We start from the raw sequence: 18,125 nt of genomic DNA on the forward strand, positions 1-18,125 counted from the left end.
ACATAGAAAAAATTAAAAAAACAAACAAAAAATAAATTAAACAAAAAGAAAGAGGACAAAGGCAGAAACAGGGAAATCACTCCAGAGGATTTGTAGTAATATAGGCAGGAGATAGTGATGGCTTGGACCAGGGTAGCTATGGAGGAAGTGTGGAGAAGTGGTCAGATTCTGGGTATATTTTGGAAGTAGAATGAACAGGGTTTCCTGACAGACTGGGTGTGAAAGAAAGGAAGGAGTCCAGGGCGGCTCCAAGGTTTTTGCCCTGAGCAGCTAGAAGCATATGGAGTTGCCACTTACTGTGGGGCAGAGGGCGGTGGTGGTGGGGGAAGACTGAGGGAGGGGCAGGGGTTTTTGTTTTGGAGGGAGGGATTAGCAGTTCCATTTTAGACATGTTACATTTGAGGTGCTTCTTAGGACATTCAACTGGACCACTTTTCTTTCTTTCTCTCTCTCTTTCTTTTCTTTATTTCTTTCTTCCTTTCTTTTTTCTTTCTCTCTCTCTCTCTCTCTCTTTTTCTTTCTTTCTCTCTCTCTCTCTCTCTTTCCTTTTTTTTTTTTTTGACAGAGTTTTGCTCTTGTCACCGAGGCTGGAGGGCAATGGCATGATCTCAGCTCACTGCAACCTCCGCCTCCTGGGTTCAAGTGATTCTCCTGCCTCAGCCTCCCAAGTAGCTGGGATTACGAGGCACGCCACCAGGCCCAGCTAATTTTGTGTTTTTGGTAGAGATGGGGGTTTCACGATGTTGCCCAGGCTGGTTTCGAACTCCTGACCTCAGGTGATCTGCCCACCTCAGCCTCCCAAAGTGCTGAGATTACAGGCGTGAACCACTGAGCCCGGCCTCGGACCTGTTTTCTAAGACAGGTTCTTGCTCTGTCACCCAGGCTGGAGTGCACTGCTGCGATCTCGGCTCACCGCATCCTGGACCTTCTGGGCTCAAGTGGATCCTCCCACCTCAGCCTTCTGAGTAGCTGGGACTACAGGTGTGAGCCACCGTGCCCAGCTAATTTCTGTATTTTTTTGTAGAGACGGGGTTTCGCTATGTTACCCAGGCTGCTCTGGAACTACTAGGCTTGAGTGATCCGCCTGCCTCGGCCTCCCAAAGTGCTGGGATTACAGGCGTGAGCCACTGTGCCCGGCCTCAACTGGACATATTAAGAGGCAATTGGGCCGGGCGCCCAATGCAAACATGGTGAAACCCCATCTCTACTAAAAATATAGAAATTAGCCGAGGGTGACAGTGGGCGCCTGCAGTCCCAGCTCCTTAGGAAGCTGAGGCATGAGAATCACTTGGACCTGGGAGGTGGAGGTTGCAGTGAGCCAGGATCGCGCCACTGCACGCCAGCCTGGGTGACAGAGTGAGAGACTCCATCTCAAAAAAAAAAAAAAAAAAGGAATTGGATATGTATGTGTCTGGAGTTCAGGAGAGAGGTCCAGGCTGGTTATTTAAAGCCATGAGACCAAATGAGATCACCAAGGGCATGAGCATAGACCTGAAGCTCGAGCTTGGACGCATTCCACATGTCAGTCAAGGCTGTGAATGCGCAGTGCTACCGTGGTGAGGTCAAGGGTGGGACCAACAATTCACTGTATCATGTTGTATCAAATGACTTTTATATTTTTATTTGGGAGACACTAAAAAAACAGAAACAAAAGCAGAAAAGTACAGAGAAGAAAATAACCGTTATTCACGTTTTCATCTACAAGAATAAATAATTCTTCACATTTTGGCCTTTTTGCTTCTGTATTTGTTATTTAATTAGGTAACCATCAGTCCGTATATGTGTCTCTCTATACATTCACAGGCTTATGGTTAGGTAAAAATAGTTTTATTAAACTGGGGTTATATGGTAGTGCAATTTTTAAAAACAGATTTATTGAGATACAATTCATATATCAGGCCAGGCACAGTGACTCACGCCTGTAATCCCAGCACTTTGGGAGGCCAAGGCAGACGGATCACTTGAAGTCAGGAGTTCGAGACCAGCCTGGCCAACATGGTGAAACCCTGTCTCTACAAAAAATACAAAAATTAACTAAGTGTGGTGGTGAGCGCCTGTAATCCCAGCTACTTGGGAGGCTGAGGCTGAGAATCGATTGAACTCAGGAGGCACAGGTTGCAGTGAGCCGAGATCACACCACTGCACTCCAGCCTGGGCAACAGAGCAAGACCCTGTCTTAAAATAATATTAGTAATAATTAATATATTGGACAGCTCACCCAATAAAGTGTATAATTCACTGGTTTTTAGTACATTCACAGAGTTGTACAACCATCACCACATCAGTTTTAGAACATTTTGCTCACCCCAAAAAGAAATTTCATGCCTATTAGCAGTCACCCCCATTTCCCTTCAATCTATCTCTCTGCTCCCCAGCCCTGGCCCTAGGCAGCTGCTAAATCTACTTTATGTCTTTATAGATTTGTCTGTTCTGGATAATTCATATAAATAGAATCATATAATATGTTTAATTTATATGAATCCACTTGAATAAACTGAAGTAAAATCAAAGGAATTCAGTTTGAATTAGTTGTAAAACCATGGACTTATTGATGAATACTAGCTATGAAAGAGGACACCAGCCTTCTCATACCTCCTCTCTCCCTTCTCTCCCCAACCTCCTGATTTTTGTTATATTAATATCTTTACTTTTCCAGATGTAGAGCATTCACAGTCTGTTCTTTTTGTTTGTTTGTTTGTTTGTTTTTGAGACACAGTTTCGCTCTTGTTGCCCAGGCTGGAGTGGAATGGCACGAACTCGGCTCACCACAACCTCTGCCTCCCGGGTTCAAACAATTCTCCTGCCTCAGCCTTCTGAGTAGCTGGGATCATAGGCATGCAACACCACGCCCAGCTAATTTTGTATTTTTAGTAGAGATAGGGTTTCTCTATGTTGGTCAGGCTGGTTGTGAACCCCCAACCTCAGGTGATCCACCCACCTCGGCCTCCCAAAGTGCTGGGATTACAGGTGTGAGCCACTGTGCCTGGCCACAGTCTGCTCTTTAAGCATCATCCTTGTAGTGGCTTGACAACAGTTTCATATTTAAGTAGATTCAATGTTATCAGTCTGTTTACACAGATTCTTTATTCCTGAGTTTTTATTTTGCTTCAACTCCTAACTGGGTAGATTTGATGATTAAGGAGTTTTTATCTACACCCTGTCCCCCAAAAGGCTAGAGAGTTTATTTTCTTTTGGTTCATTTATGCGTGAGATTGTCTTTTCTTTGATATTTATTTATTTATTTTGAGACAGGGTCTTACTCTGTCACTCAGGCTGGAGTGCAGTGGTGCAATCATGGCTGTCTGCAGCCTTGACCTCCTGGGCTCAAGTGATCCTCCCACCTCAGCCTCCCAAGTAGCTGAGACCACAGGCATGCACCACCACACCCAGCTAATTTTTGTATTTTTTGTAGAGACAGGGTTTCGCCATGTTGCCCAGGCTGGTCTCAAACTCCTCGGCTCAAGTGATCCACCCTCCTCGGCCTCCCAAAGTGCTGGGATTACAGGCATGCACCACTGTGCCCGGTCTGAATTAATATTCTCATTGCATTGTTTTATAGCTTGAAGCCAATATAAGGAATTTTCTTCTGCTCCTTCTCTTATCACCTATCTTTTAGGTTGGATTTTTTTTTTTTTTTTTTTTTTTGAGACAGAGTCTCACTCTGTCGCCCAAGCTGGAGTGCAGTGGCACAATCTCAGCTCTCTGCAACCTCCACCTCCTGGGTTCAAGCGATTCTCCTGCCTTAGCCTCCCGAGTAGCTGGGACTACAGGCGTGCTCCACGACGCCAGCCAATTTTTGTATTTTTTAGTAGAGACGGGGTTTTACCATGTTGGCCAGGCTGGTCTCGAACTCCTGACCTCAAGTGATCCACCCGTCTCGGCCTCCCAAAGTGTTGGGATTACAGGCGTGAGCCACTGCGCCTGGCCAAGTTGGATTTTTTTCTCCTTGTCTCCCTCCCTTCCTTCCTTCTTTCCTTTTCTACAATATGTATCCATAGTTTACATGCAGAATACTTTCCTCTGAGCTGGGTGTAGGCAGCTCTGCTCAGAAACTGAATTTGCTTTGATGTAAGGTGGATGACCCTTTGTCTTTGACTCTCCCTGCCTTCTCTGTGACCATTCCGTTGTCCAAAGGGGATGCAGTTTGAGTTGAGCTTAGGCTCCGCAGACTTTTCTGTTGCCGGAGGGAAATGCAGGGCTCAGGCAAATGAGGAGTCTGTGAAAACACCTGGGCTCTGCTCTGTCTTCTGGGATTCAGGTAAATGCTCTACAGCATGGTTCATTCTACTTAATTACTGGATGCATTCCCTTCTGAGATGGGGGTTGCCCTCAGGCCTTGAGTGGAGTCCGTGATTGGAGCCATTGTTGGCTTTCTCTGTTTTTCCTCTCCCCAGCAGCTTTCCCTGCTGGCTCTCAGTTAGGGACTACTACTGTTAATTTCTCTCCAGATATGGGGGTTTTAGTGAATGGCTTTGGGGAGGGGAAGCCGAGAAGGGTAATACTCTCTTCTACAGAATTGTCTGCTCTTTTGCTTGGCAGCCTTTTTTTTTTTTTTTTTTTTTTTTTTGAGGATTTTGCTGTCACCCAGGCTGGAGTGCAGGGCAGTGGTGTGATCATGGCTCACTGCAGCCTCAACCTCCCAGGCTTAGGGGATCCTCCCCCTTCAGCCTCTGGAATAGCTGGGATCACAGGTGCATGCCACCATGCCTGGCTAATTTTAAAATTATCTGTAGAGATAGAGGCTCACTATGTTGTCCAGGCTGGTCTTGAACTCCTGGGCTCAAGCAATCCTCCTGCCTCAGCCTCCCAAAGTGTTGGGATTATAGGTGTGAGCCACTGCGCCTGGCTGCCAGTATTGAATGTTTATTTCACTAGGTTTTCTTCTTTTCTTTGGTAAAAAATCACTTTTTTCTGGCTTACTGTTTTTTGCTTCTGTGTGGGAACTCAAGTCTATGACACAACTTTCAATCCTCCATCTTTGCACAGGAGTTGACCCAGGTGATCTTGAAGGCTGCTCCTTGCCCAAACTTCATCATAGCTCTGAGTTCCCTCCTTGCCCAAGGAGAGATGTGGCCACCACTGCACAGAGCAGAGCCAGCATGGCTGTCACTGAGGCCTTTAGATCCGGGAGAGGACACTGCCCTTCCCGGTTTTTTTTTTTTTTTTTTTTAAAGAGAGAGAGTCTCACTCTTTTGCCCAGGCCAGAGTGCAGGTGCGATCTGTCAACCTCCACCTCCCGGGCACAAATGATTCTTGTGTTTTAGCCACCCGAGTAGCTGGGATTACAGGCACCCACGGCCACACCTGGCTAATTTTTGTATTTTTAGTAGAGAAGGGGTTTTACCATGTTGGCCAGGCTGGTCTCGAACTCCTGGCCTCAAGTGATCTACCTGCCTCGGCTTCCCAAAGTGCTGGGATTACAGGTGGGAGCCACTGTGCCCAGCCCCTTCCCAGTCTTGAAGACTCCTGAGTGAGGACCTGGGATGGAGGCCTGATAACTGCCCATCTGGTGTCCACAGGGGAGCTTGCAGCATGGTTGGCAGAGATCAGCCAGGACATGGTCCACCATAGCTGTCATCAAGGGTCAGCCCAGGATGCAGGGGATGGCTGTGGGATCTGCTGTGTGGTCCCTGGAGTGGTGCGGAAACCTGGGCTATGTGAGCTTCCCAACTCTGGGAAGCGTTCCTACCACTTCCCAGACTTGGCCCTTAGAGAGCCTCTTGGATAAGCCCTTTCTACCTGGCTTTCTGGGCTGGACAAACCAGGCCCCACCAGGGGCTGTCTGAGAGGGGCTGAGACAGGCCCACTCGTCCTTCCTCTGAGGGCCCCACCTCTTTGCCAAGATCTAACAGGTGTCTTTTGGCTGGCAGCACGGCCCACCAGAAGAGCTCACAATCTCAGCCGAATTCTCTGGGAGGACGCAAAGGTTTTGCTCCCTTCAGTGCCTCAGTCCCCACCTGCCTGCCCACTGGCTTGTTGGGCTGCTGCCGGCCCGTGGAAACCAGGCGGTGCCCTTGTGCCCCAATGCCAGTCCTTGCAATTACAGGTTGGCAAGCCCAGGGACAAAGCGTGCCAGACGGTGCAGCAGCTTGCTGGCGGCTGGTCTGTGTCCTGGGGCCTGTGTCCTGACTGGCTCAGGCAAAGAGTTCGTCCGTGAGGGAGGAGGCTTGGGTCTCAGCTCTGCCCCAGGGACAGCGAGCCCCTAGGGGATATTGGCCTTCTCCCTTCTCGGTGGGCCCAGAATCCATTCTTTGCAGTTCAGAGTCAGTTACCACCCAGTTGGAAGACTGAGCTGAACCAAGATCGAAGGCACCGCCCCCGCCACCCCACAGGGGCTGACCCTTTCCTCCTGCTTCCTCCTCCTGCTGACCTGTGCGTGCAGGTGGACGAGAGGAGAGGTGTGCGTGTGCGCACATCCACTCTTGTGCATGGATGTGCACAAGAGTGAGACACAAGCATGTTTGTGTACGTGTGTGTGTGTGTGTGTGCATAATTACTATGTTTATGATGAGACCACAGGTATGCGTGGGTACATGCCAGGCTGTTATTCGGCAAGTCCACCCCAACGAGCCTGTGCCAGGGTTTATAGTCATCATCTTTCTGGTGCCCTCGCCACACGTTTTGATATTTTGAATGGCTCCCCGCATATGTACGTAGTTGTGGCGTGTGAGTTCTTCGTGTGTGTCTCAGGTTGTGGGTGTCCGTGTGTGGGTGCATGTGTGTGAGTGTGCTTGTGTGTTGGTCTCGCGTGCACGTGTGAGAGGCCTCGGCTGTGCGTGTGTCTGGGCATGTTTGCATGGCCGCATGTGTGACAGTGTGAGCATGGATACTTCTGTGTGTGGGTCTCTGTGGCCGGGGATGACTAAAGCCAGGGACATTTATCATCACTTTCCTAGCTCGAGGGGGAAATTCTCTTGGTCTGGAATGGCAGAGGCCAGGGGCTGAGGGGCTCCATGTTTCTCAGGCTCCAGGCAGTGTTCCCAGGCCCTATCTCCCAGAGGGATCTAAGTCAGGGTGCAGGGAGGCCACACAGACTCTGAGGAGACAGGGGCAGAGTCAGATTTCTGTTTCGGAAGTCCCCTCCAGGGCTGGTGTCTGGAGGGATGGTGGGGCCTGGGAAACCGGGGAGGAGATGGCCGGGGAGGCCTGGAGTGCACTGGCCAGCAGCCATGGACAGGAGGAAGACGCAAATTCGAGGAACGTGCGGATGCAGAACGGACAGAAATCAGTGATGAGGGGAGTGAGGGTGAGGAAGGCATGTAGGGACCCCCCAACCCCAGCGTCTGGCCTGGGTGATGCGGACCAGGTGCTGTTCCTGAGCCAGAGGAGATCAGCTCCGGCAGCTTGCTGGTGACCAGTCCACGCCTGGGGCCTGTCTCCTGGCTGGCTCAGCCACACTGGGCAGGAACAGAGATGTTTGGGGACAGGGGAGAGAATGAGTTTAGGCAGCTGTTCAGTGTGAGGTGCCTGTGGCCGTCCAGGAAGGACCTGGGACTGCAGAGCTGAGATGCTCCTGTAGGAGCAGCTTCAAACAGTCAGCTGAATTCTACAAACCAGGGCCCTTTTTGTGTGTTTTCTTTGCTTTTGAGTTGTGGAGCTCGGGTTTGAACTGCTCATGGAAGCCACTGAACGCTAGGACCCAGCATGCACTGGCCTGTGAGGAGCCCCAGTGCAAAGCGGGGTTACCAGCTTAACAAGCAGGGGCTGCTGGTGCTGAAGGGCCCTGGTGGAGCATCTGGGGCACCCTGGCGTCGTACCGTTGGGGAAACCAAGGCCCAGAGGCGGGGGCCACCCCAGGCCCGCTCAGCAAGGCAGGGTGGGGCTGCGCCCGTCCACCCCAGGAGGTCACACCCCTTGGCTGTGGAGCGCCTCCTGGAGCTGAGTCAGCCCTGGTGGCCACTGCCCCGGGAGACTGTAATTACAGGATTAGAAGGTGGCCTCTCTGAAGCCGAGCCCTTTGCCCCTCAAAGCTGCCAAGTGGAGACGAGGATTTGTTGGTGCGGTGCCGGCCTCCAGGTGTGTCTGAGGAGACCTGGCATCATCGGGCGGCTTCTTCAGCCTGAAAGGCCCTATTGTAGCTGCAGCCTCCCTCTGATGGGCTCTATTTTGGGGCCGGGATCCACCCTGTCCCAGCTGGAGGAAGGAAAGGGTGTATTTCAGCATGTCCTATGGGTGTGGGGTGGCCAGGGAGAGCAAAACGGGGGGCTGGTTGGGGGACAGCGTGCCTGGGCTGCACAGAGGTCGCAGAGGCAGACGCTGGCAGTGTGAAGCGGGGAGAGGCCTGGAGGGCCAGGTGCAGGTGCCCGGAAAAAGTCAGAGGGAGATGGGTGTGAGTCGGGCTGGGCTTTCATGTGGCCCCAGGAGGCAGCTGGCAGACCCTGCTAGGCTGGAATGTGGATCTGCAGCTGCCCGGGCCCCGCCTGAGACCTGCCTGCCAGTGACTTCCTGATTCCTGCCCCTGTGGGTGCCCGGCCCCATGTCCTAGGCCTGAGGGAGACCCACCTGCCCTCAGGGGCCTCTCAGTTTGGGTGCCAGGGACCAGGCACTGCAGTCCCAGAGGCTGGGTTAGGCCAGGAGAGCACATGGCTGCTGGGGCTCCTTGGCTGGTTCTGCTCTCCCTCCACCAGAGCTGGGCCGCGTTCCTGCCCCGCCCGGCATGGTGGCCACATCCCAGCCCCTTGCCTCCGCTCCCGTGGGTCCCCGGCTGGCGTGGTCTTGTGGCTGTCCTGGGCCCGTCCTGATCCTGACTGTCCTTCAGGGCTCTCCCTGGCGCCACCTCTGTCCAGGGGCCCCCTGCCCATCTTGGGGTGTCCTCTGATTCCCCAGTGCTAGCCTCACCAGGTATTGTGGATGCTGGGAACCCCCCCTCCCCTCTTCCCCCCGTGGCCTCTTCACCCTTACCATGCACAGGCCATCACGGCGTGGGGGGTCGGGGCGCTCACCAGGACGTGGCTTGATGCATGCCCACCGGCCTGAGTTTGTCTGTGAAATAGGTGTAATGACGTCTGCCTTACAGGGCACCTGACCTGAGGGGTTAGACAGGGTCACAAGAGAGGACAGGGCTGGTGCGTGGCAGGTGTTCGGGTGGCAGTCCTTCAGGTCCTCCATCCCGGGTGCTCCCTGGCCACTGATCATCAGGTCTCTGGGTGCCTGAGCCTGGGCTACCCTGGGGACAGCCCCGTGATCCAGGAATGACTAATTCCACCCCTGCAATAAGCTCTTGGAAGCTTTGAGAAATGAGACTTTTTTTTTCTCTCTTTCTTCTTGCTGCTTCATTAAACTCTTCTTGAGTGAGGGGAATGAGGATTGTCCTAATCCCTTGGCACGAGGTGAAGGCAGGGGGGGTGTTCTGGGCTTGTGGTAACCAGAGGACACTGGGAGCAGGGCTGGGGGTGGGCACTGGGCAGGGGCCGGAAGCCTCACACTCCAAGTAGGCTTTACCCAGGGGCAGCTGGTGACCCCAGACAAGCCCCGTCCTCGACCAGGCTCAGTTTGACTGTCCGCATGATGGGTGTACCAGGCCTCGCCCACCTCCCTGTGCTGCTCCAAGGGAAGGGGATGGCCCGGAGGGTCCTTTGGTGGGGTGCCTGGGGCTGGGCACACTGGCTGGCACACGGTAGGTGCCTTATCAGTGTATACGGACTTTTGGGGAAAACAGAGGAGGGGTGGGCAGCCTCCGAGTTGTCTTTTACTCTTTGTCCTCTAAAGTCTGGTTTTTTTTTTTTCACTTTTCCTTTTTTTTTTTTTTTTTGAGGCGGAGTCTCACTCTGTCACCCAGGCTGGAGTGCAGTGGCGTGATCTCGGCTCCCTGCAACCTCTGCCTCTTGGGTTCAAGCTATTCTCCTGCCTCAGCCTCCTGAGTAGCTGGAACTACAGGTGCTGGCCACCACACCCTGCTAATTTTTGTATTTTTAGTAGAGATGGGGTTTTACCATGTTGGCCAGGCTGGTCTTGAACTCCTGACCTCAAGTGATCCGCCCACCTCGGCCTCCCAAAGTGCTGGAATTACAGGCTTGAGCCACCATGCCTGGCTTAAAGTCTGTTTTCTTACCTTTAAAAGTGGCCTGGGAGGAGGCCTAGCTGCTTCCTCCTGGGCCTCAGCGAGGGACTCCAAGGGCTGGACACTCGCTTATGGGTCCTGGCTCTGTCTACCCACCGTCAAGGCTGCTGGAACTGGAAAAATAGTTCTAGGCCTTCCTCGCTCACTCCAATAAGTCTCAGTAATGCCTTTCTCTGTAGCGTCCCAGTCTCTCCTCTCCACAGGTGGGAAGCAACAGGTGGGGTTGGTGACTGGGATCTGGGAATCCTCACCCAGGCCACCCTCTGTCCACAGGTGTTCCTGGGCCTTGGGGAGCTGCTTCTGTCCTGCAACTGGGCAGTGGTTGCCGACATCCTGCTGGTAGGTGTGGGAGTCGGGGTGGTGGGCTGAGCAGGGGGAGCTGGAGAGGATTGGGCCTCTGCTGCTGAGCAGCTGGGCACTGGCGGCAACGTCAGAGACCATACATTAGGGGACCAAAGCCATTCACGGTTATCTTGGACCAGAGGCCTCTCTGACACTCTCAAACATCTCTGACCATTATCCCGATTTTGCAGATGAACAAATGGAGGTTCAGAGAAGGCAGGTGCCTGTTCCAAAGTCACACAGCCCCAACGCAGGGAGCCAGGGCCGGAACCTAGGCGTTTTGACTCCCTGGGCTACTTCCCTCCCTCTTTTCTTTTTTGAGACGGAGTTTCACTCTTGTTGCCCAGGCTGGAGTGCAATGGCCTGATCTTGGCTCACTGCAACCTCTGCCTCCTGGGTTCAATGGATTCTTCTGCCTCAGCCTCCCAAGTAGCAGAGACTACAGGCACCCGCCACCATGCCTGGCTAATTTTATATTTTTAGTAGAGACAGGGTTTCACCATATTGGCGAGGCTGGTCTTGAACTCCTGACCTCAGGTGATCTGCCTGCCTCGGCCTCCCAAAGTGCTGGGATTACAGGCGTGAGCCACCGTGCTTGGCCCCTCCCTCCTTCTTTCTGTAGCATACTGCTTCTCAGCAAGCAGGTTCCTTGGCCTCCACTCTGGGGCGTGCAGATGGGATGCCATCCTTCAGGACAGTAGCCACTGAGGCCCATTGTGCCAGCCCACACCAGCTCGTGTGTCACAGGCTGCCATGCAAGGATCAGCCCTGCCTGTAAGAGGCCTGACACTGTCTTGACCACATGGCTGCTGGTCCAGAGTCCCACACGGCCCCTCCCTGAGCCCCATGCTCTTCGTCCAGCCTCCTTGCCTCCTTCTGGGAGGCATACAGGGAAGGACTTTGAACACATGAAGGGCTGTGCCTTTGTAGATAACGCAGGGCCCTGGGCCTGTGAGCACCCCGAGAGCCTTCCTTCCGCCTCCTGGCAGCCTGGCACAGTCTGGTGCTGGCCACAAGGGAAATGGACCAGACTGGCAGTCGGCTGAGAGCTGTCCTGAGGGCATTCAATGCCGCGGCACCAGCCTGGATTCAGAAAACAGACCTGGCTATCAGCCCTGGTCCTGCCACTTAGGGGCTGTGTGGCCTTAGGCAAGTCACTGTGTGTCTCTGAGCCTCAGTATCCGGATGTGGAAAGTGGGGATGATAATGGCACCTGCCTTATGGATTGATGTGAGGGTGAAATGAGAAGATCCATGTGCCTGGCACAGAGAATGCTGGCTAGGATTCTCACAGCAATCCAGAATTTTCCATTTTCTCATTTTCTATCCCCCAAAGAAATCATGGTACCCTAGAATCTGAGTTTGAAAGGGTTATGGGCATGTATAGTCGTTGAATCCGTCAACAAACCCTGCTTGAATACTACTGTGGACAGGGTGCTCACTCCCTGCCAAGATGTCTGCCCCTCCCCGGCAGATCCCCTGACCCCTCCCCACGGCCCAGGCCCAGCGAGTGTGGAGAGGCCTGCCCTGTCTTTGGCTCCTGGGTGAGTGGATCAGCTGCAGGAATGGCAGGTCTTCCCTGCCCCTCCCTCCAGACAGGAGACTTGGGCTCCAGCCCAGAGTCAGCCGCAGACCTGCTACATGGCCCTGGGCCTCAGTTGCCTTGTCTATAAAAGGGGTAATCACCACCTGCCCGGTAGGGTGAGCAAGGCGGCCTCCAGGAATGCTCAGGAAAGGGGAAGGCATTGACAAATGTTTTATTCATGGGATTGTCCACTTTTAGGCTCAGGGAGATTAACATCCCCCCAGCATAGCTGGTTCTCTCTGAGGTGGTCCAAACAGAGCTGCACCTGCCCCCACAGCTTCCCTGGCCTGCCCCCCACGGCGCAGCTCCCTCTTCCACATGACAGCCCCACAGATATGTGAAGGCTGCACCCGTGTCCCCCAGCGTCTGCGTTTGTAAGAATGATTAACCTGGCAGAGCCAGGCTCTTTGTGGGGTTAAAGAGGAGAGTGTGTGCTGGAGAGGGCAGGTGGGGGAAGGGTGGAAGGAGAGTTAGGGGCTGGCCAGCTGCACAGTTTTACCCATCTGGGGAGCTGCCCAGGGAGCCGGCTGGACAGGAACCAGCCCACCTCAGGGCTCCCCGTGGCCCTTCCTTGGCTTGGAAGTCTCCAGCCACAATGCTTTGCACCACCATCCCAGAGCCTCCCGCCCCCTTCCCTGCCTTCCCACCTGCCCGGAGCCCCGTGGCCAAAGATGCCTTTCGGCCTTCGGGGATCAGAGCTGAGCAATCCTTGTAGCCCCTACAGTTCGGTTCCTCCATGTTGCTGCTTCCTCCCTGTAAAGGCAGGTGGTGGGGGAGCCCTTCTGTGCAGTGGAGGGGCAGATGCCAGCTTGGAGCAGGGTGAGGAGGGCGAGGGAGGGGAAGCAGGACACCGAGGGTAGACAATTCCCTTGAGGAGCTGAGCTGACAGGAGCAAAGGGCATGGTAGCTGGAGGTGGCAGAAGATCCCAGGAAGCTGGCATTGCTTTTCAAGAGGGGAGGACAGAACAGCCTCCAGGGAGCAGAGAGGGGCAAGCAGGAGGAGAGAGGGGGCCATGTTCGAGGGTGAGCTGGGGGTGGGATCCAGCGCTGGGGGAGGAAGTGGCCTCCCAGCAGAGCAGGGGCAGGAAGTGTGTGGGGACAGGGACTGTGGCAGGAAGTAGAGGAAGGTCCCCTTTGCCGGCCGGCACTGGCTCCTGAGACAGGAGATAGGCTTCTCTTTCAGCAGGGGCCCAGGGAGGGAGGAGGACTTAGGGTGTGTGTGAACAGGGGCCACAGAACAAGGGAGCAGGAAGCTAAGGGCAGGGCACGTTCACGTGAACAGCTTTGGGCGGCCAAGAAAGCCACGAGGAGCTGATAGGAAAATGGGTGGAAACTGCAGGTGTCTGGGTGGTTGGAGCCTGTGGGTTAGGTCAGAGGGCAGAGGGCAGCAGAGCCCAGGCTCGAGGACTCTGCAGCAGCCCATCTGCTCCCACTCCCAGCCTGGCTCCTCACTTGCTGTGTGACCCTGGCCAAGTGACTGAACCTCTCTGGGTCTTGGTTTGCTCACCTGTCCAGTAGGTAGAGCGGTGGCAACCACCAATGACACCCCAGGCTATAAGGATAGAATGAACTCACACCTGCGTCCTGCAGATTCCTGAGTGGGTGTGTGGGCCCCACTGACTTCCAGATCATCCCTTCCTTGGGACACTGCTCTCTCTCTCTCTTTTTTTTTTTTACTTTTGAGACGGAGTCTCGCACTGTCGCCAGGCTGGAGTGCAGTGGTGCGATCTCAGCTTACTGCAACCTCTGCCTCCTGGGTTCAAGCGATTCTCCTGCCTCAGCCTCCTGAATAGCTGGGACTACAGGCATGCGCCACCATGCCCAGCTAATTTTTGTATTTTTAGTAGAGACAGGGTTCACCATGTTGGCCAGGATGCTCTTGATCTCTTGACCTCATGATCCACCCCCCTTGGCCTCCCAGAATGCTGGGATTACAGGTGTGAGGACACTGTTCTCTTTGATGCCATCTCCACAATGGGGAGAATCCAGGTTATCTCTGGAGAAGGGACCTCAGGGGCTCTCCGGTCCGGTGGCTTGGAGACGTCATTGTGCATGAGAGTCAGATTTGAGGGAGCTTGTGACAAACCCAGATTCCAGGCCCCGTGTCCTCTGAGTCTGATTCAGTGGGTCCGTGCTGGGGTCCAGGGACCTGCATTTCTGATGAACTTCCCAAGTGATCCTGCCGTAGCATTCCGTAGAGCACGCTTTGAGAACACTGGTCTCGCACCGCAAGCTCCCCAGTCCATAAATGCTTTGCCAAATTCTAGCCATCCCCTTGTTCACATACACCTCCAATGGGGAGCTCATTCTGCATACCTCGGGCAGCCCCTGCCTCTCGGGGGGCTTTCTGTTGATGAAAATGATTTGGCTCAGTCACAGCCAAGACCCACCTCTGCCAGCCTCCCCTTGGCCCCGCTGGGCCATAGAGGGGCCCTGCTCCCTAGAGACTGAGATTGTGTCTCCTGAACCCGCATCTCCCCAGGCAGAGCTCCCGGCCTCCCCAAACCTAGTCATGAGGTCTTCAGCTCCCTCCCAGCCCTGCTGTCTGTCCCCGCCCCACTCAGGATGGCCCAGAGCCAGCTCACCCCAATCCCCCTCCAGGCAGGGGACAGTGTAAGCAAAGGTGTGGAGGGAGGATCCCAGGGGCACGATCTCTGGATCCCAACCAGTTGGGGGGCTAGAGCAGAAGGGGAGCTCATTCGCTCTTTCTCAGGCCTGTCCTCTGGGGTCCTGGAATCCAGCCACAGGCTCATCTCCCACCCCTCAGCAGACGTCCCCACAGTTCCCCGGAGAGTTGTCACCTCTGCGTTCTCCCCCTGCCCCAGGTCTCAATGCTTCCCTGCTCAGCCTCTGCCCCCCAGGTAGCTGTCTGCTCACTGGCCTGTCTCACCCTCCCAGGGGCGTCTGGGGGCGAGGCCTGGGTGGGGGTGCAGGAGGCAGGCTGCCGGGGGAGTCTGTACCTGGTGGCTGCAGCTCTGACTTTCTGCAAGCCCTTGGTTGGCCCTGGTTTTGCCCTGGGCTATAAAGGGAACAGCCCTTCTAAGAAGGGAGAGCCAGAAACAGAGGTGTTTTTGTCTCAGAATAGAGTGAGCCTGGATTTTTGGGAACCCAAAGCCTCTTATTTCTGAAATTACCCCCTGGGCTCTCCAGCTTCTGTGGGCCCAGCCTTGGCTGCTGGCTGCACGGAGACAATGAGGACTTGGAACAGGCTGGGGGAGACCCACCTCTCTCACCACTGGCAGCAGTGACTGAGCTGGGCCCAGCAGGTTGGGGTTCCTGGGAGAGGAGGAAGGGGCCAGCCTACCTGGACCTAACTGTGGGGGTCCCAGCAGCCCCAGCCTCCGTGTGGACCTTTTTGGACATTCAGGTTCCTCCCTCCAGGAAGCCTCACCTGCCTTCCCAGAGCCACCAGTGAGTAATCACATAATTATGGGGTGAGAAGGAAGTCCTTGGGGAAGGTGCAAAGCTGTTGGTCAGTTCCTTCTCAGGCCTGTTGACAGATCCTGGTGATGGCAAGAGGCCCGGTTTCTCTTGCCACCTGCACATGGTGGCTCAGTGCCAGTGACCCTGGGACCAGCGAGTCACTACAGTGACTCCTGCCACTCTGCCCTGCCCACCACCAAACCCCCTGCATCTGTCCCCTGGGATTCTGGAATCCAGAGATCATGTCCCTGGGATCCTCCCTCCACACCGTCGCTTACACTGTCCCCTGCCTGGAATGCCTTTCCCCGTCTCTTTGCCAGTTACTCTGCCATCCGTTTACAGGGCTAGCGATGAACTTGTCCTCCTCATCTTTCTCAGATTTCTGAATGTTCTATTACAAATGCATAAATATTGCTAGAAACACCGGCTCCTCTTTGCCCATCACAGCAGAGTGGTCAAAAGGCCAGATCCTAGAGGGAGAAGGCCTGCAATCCTCTCTCAGCCCTGTTATTTCAGGCTGGGTGATGTTGGGCAAGTCACTTGCCCTCCCTGTGGAGGTTTTCCTCATCTGTAAAATGCAGGTGATCATCATCTCTCTCTCATGGGTTGTTCAAGTTGATATATAAAATGTATACAGTAAGCATTCAATAAATGTTGGTAATTATTATTATTTTATTATTATTTTTTGAGACAGGATCTTGCTCTTTCACTCAGGCTGGAGTATAGTGGTGCCACCTCGGCTCACTAGAACCTCCACCTCCCGGGTTCAAGCGATTCTCCTGCCTCAGCCTCCCGAGTAGCTGGGATTATAGGCACCTGCCACCACACCCAGCTAATTTTTGTATTTTTAGTACAGATGGGATTTTGCCATGTTGGCCAGGCTGGTCTTGAACTCCTGACCTCAAGTGATCCACCTGCCTCAGTCTCCCAAAGTGCTGGGATTACAGGCGTGAGCCACTGTGCCCAGCTAATATTGATTAACTCAAGGCCTCAGATAATGGACACCTAGGTCTTGGGGATAAGGCTCCAGGGTGTAAGCGCCCCTCTGGCTGTCCAGTTGGGTTCATGTGACCATGTGGTCTCTGCTTGAGTCCCCTCCCCCTCCCTCCTTCCATCCCCTGCTGTAGCCCTGGGTTCTGGCGGACTTTCTCCTGGGAATAGTCTCCCAGATGGACCTACTTGAGTTATTTGGTTGGCAAACTTTCAGCTAGTCCCCTCTGTGCCTGGTGTCTTGCAGGGACCCCAAGAGAAATTAAGGGTCTTTGTTGCCCACACAACATAGGGAATAAGGGGTGGTGGACAGAGAAAGGGCCCCTCCCAGTTCTGGGAGACATGCGTTAATTAGGGGTGTGCATAGGAGTTGCGGGAGCTCAGGACAGGTACCTGAACTCTGAGAGGGCTTCACAGAGGAGATGACCGAAATGTAAGTCCTAAATGACAAATAGAGATGCTCCAGCTGGACCAGAGAGTGGAAGGCACGCCAGGCAGAAGGCGCAGCTGAGTTCAAGGGCCTGGAGCATTCTGTCTCAGAGCGTTATTTTGGTCTGATGTCCACACGAAGCCTCCAGGTAGCAGACGAATAACGATAATGAGTAAAACTCTCAAGATCAGTACCATTATTACCCCCATTTGGGGATGGAGAGACTGAGGGAAGAAAGGTGAAGCAGCTTGCTCAAAGTCACACAGCTAGCGAGTGGAGATCTGGATCGGAACCCGAGAGTGTGACACCAGAGTTCTTTTTTTTTTTTTTTTTTTTGAGATGGGATTTTGCTCTTGTTGCCCAGGTTGGATTGCAGTGGTACGATCTCAGCTCACTGCAACCTCTGCCTCCCGTGTTCAAGCAATTCTCCTGCCTCAGCCTCCCGAGTAGCTGGGATTACAGGCATGTGCCACCATGCCGGCTAGTTTTTGTATTTTTAGTAGAGACAGGGTTTCACCATGTTGACAGGCTGGTCTTGACCTCCTGACCTCGGGTGATCCACCCGCCTCGGCCTCCCAAAGTGCTGGGATTACAGACGTGAGCCACCGCGCCTGGCCCAGAGTTCATCTTGTTAATGTTCTCAGCCTTGTCCGTGGAGTCGTGCGGGCTTCTCCAGCAAGGCTGCCTTTGATCTCTGCCCCAGGGGCCTTGAGGTTCCTGAAAGGACTGAGCCCTCCGTACCACCCCTGCCCAATTGCCCGCACATGCAGACACCTGGCATGCACCCACTCTTCGCCCCGCCCGCTTGCGCTGCTGCGTCCTGGGCCCCTGAGCTGGGACACCCCAGCCCCATTCACTGTGGTCACATGCATGCCTGGTTCCTTCCCAGTTCAAGAGCAAACTCTCAAGAGGGGTGGCCCTGATCAGGGGCCTTGGCACCCCCATCCTGGGGCACTGGGGAAGCTTCAGATGGGCTTGATGTTCTGGGGTGGGACTTTAGACCTTGGGGACCGTCGACTCCCTCCCATCCCACTCACCTGAATGGCCTGTCACTCCTCCAGACAGGTGCTTGGCAGGTGGGGAACAGCAGGCAAGGGTGCCCTCACTTGGGGTGCCCCCCTGCTGTGCCTATGTTTTGCAGTCTGTGGTGGTGCCCAGGTGCCGGGGGACAGCAGAGGCACTTCAGATCACGGTGGGCCACATCCTGGGAGACGCTGGCAGCCCCTATCTCACAGGACTTGTAAGACGTGTCTGCGTGTGTGGGGTGGGGAGGGTCTGGGGGCCAGCCTGGTGGGC

General features: G+C 54.3%; 1 protein-coding gene across 1 annotated transcript in view; it reads left to right on the forward strand.

Annotated features, from left to right (window-relative positions):
* The window catches only part of SPNS3 (SPNS lysolipid transporter 3, sphingosine-1-phosphate (putative)), a 54,823-nt gene that overhangs the window by 34,845 nt on the left and 1,853 nt on the right, over positions 1-18,125 (forward strand). Inside the window, exons 9-10 of the mRNA XM_019013495.4 lie at positions 10,334-10,399; positions 17,971-18,069. Coding sequence (XP_018869040.2) covers positions 10,334-10,399; positions 17,971-18,069 — 165 coding nt within the window. The remainder of the gene's footprint in view (positions 1-10,333; positions 10,400-17,970; positions 18,070-18,125) is intronic.

This window comes from Gorilla gorilla, chromosome 19, assembly GCF_029281585.2.
Source record: "Gorilla gorilla gorilla isolate KB3781 chromosome 19, NHGRI_mGorGor1-v2.1_pri, whole genome shotgun sequence".
Classification (NCBI taxonomy): domain Eukaryota; kingdom Metazoa; phylum Chordata; class Mammalia; order Primates; family Hominidae; genus Gorilla; species Gorilla gorilla.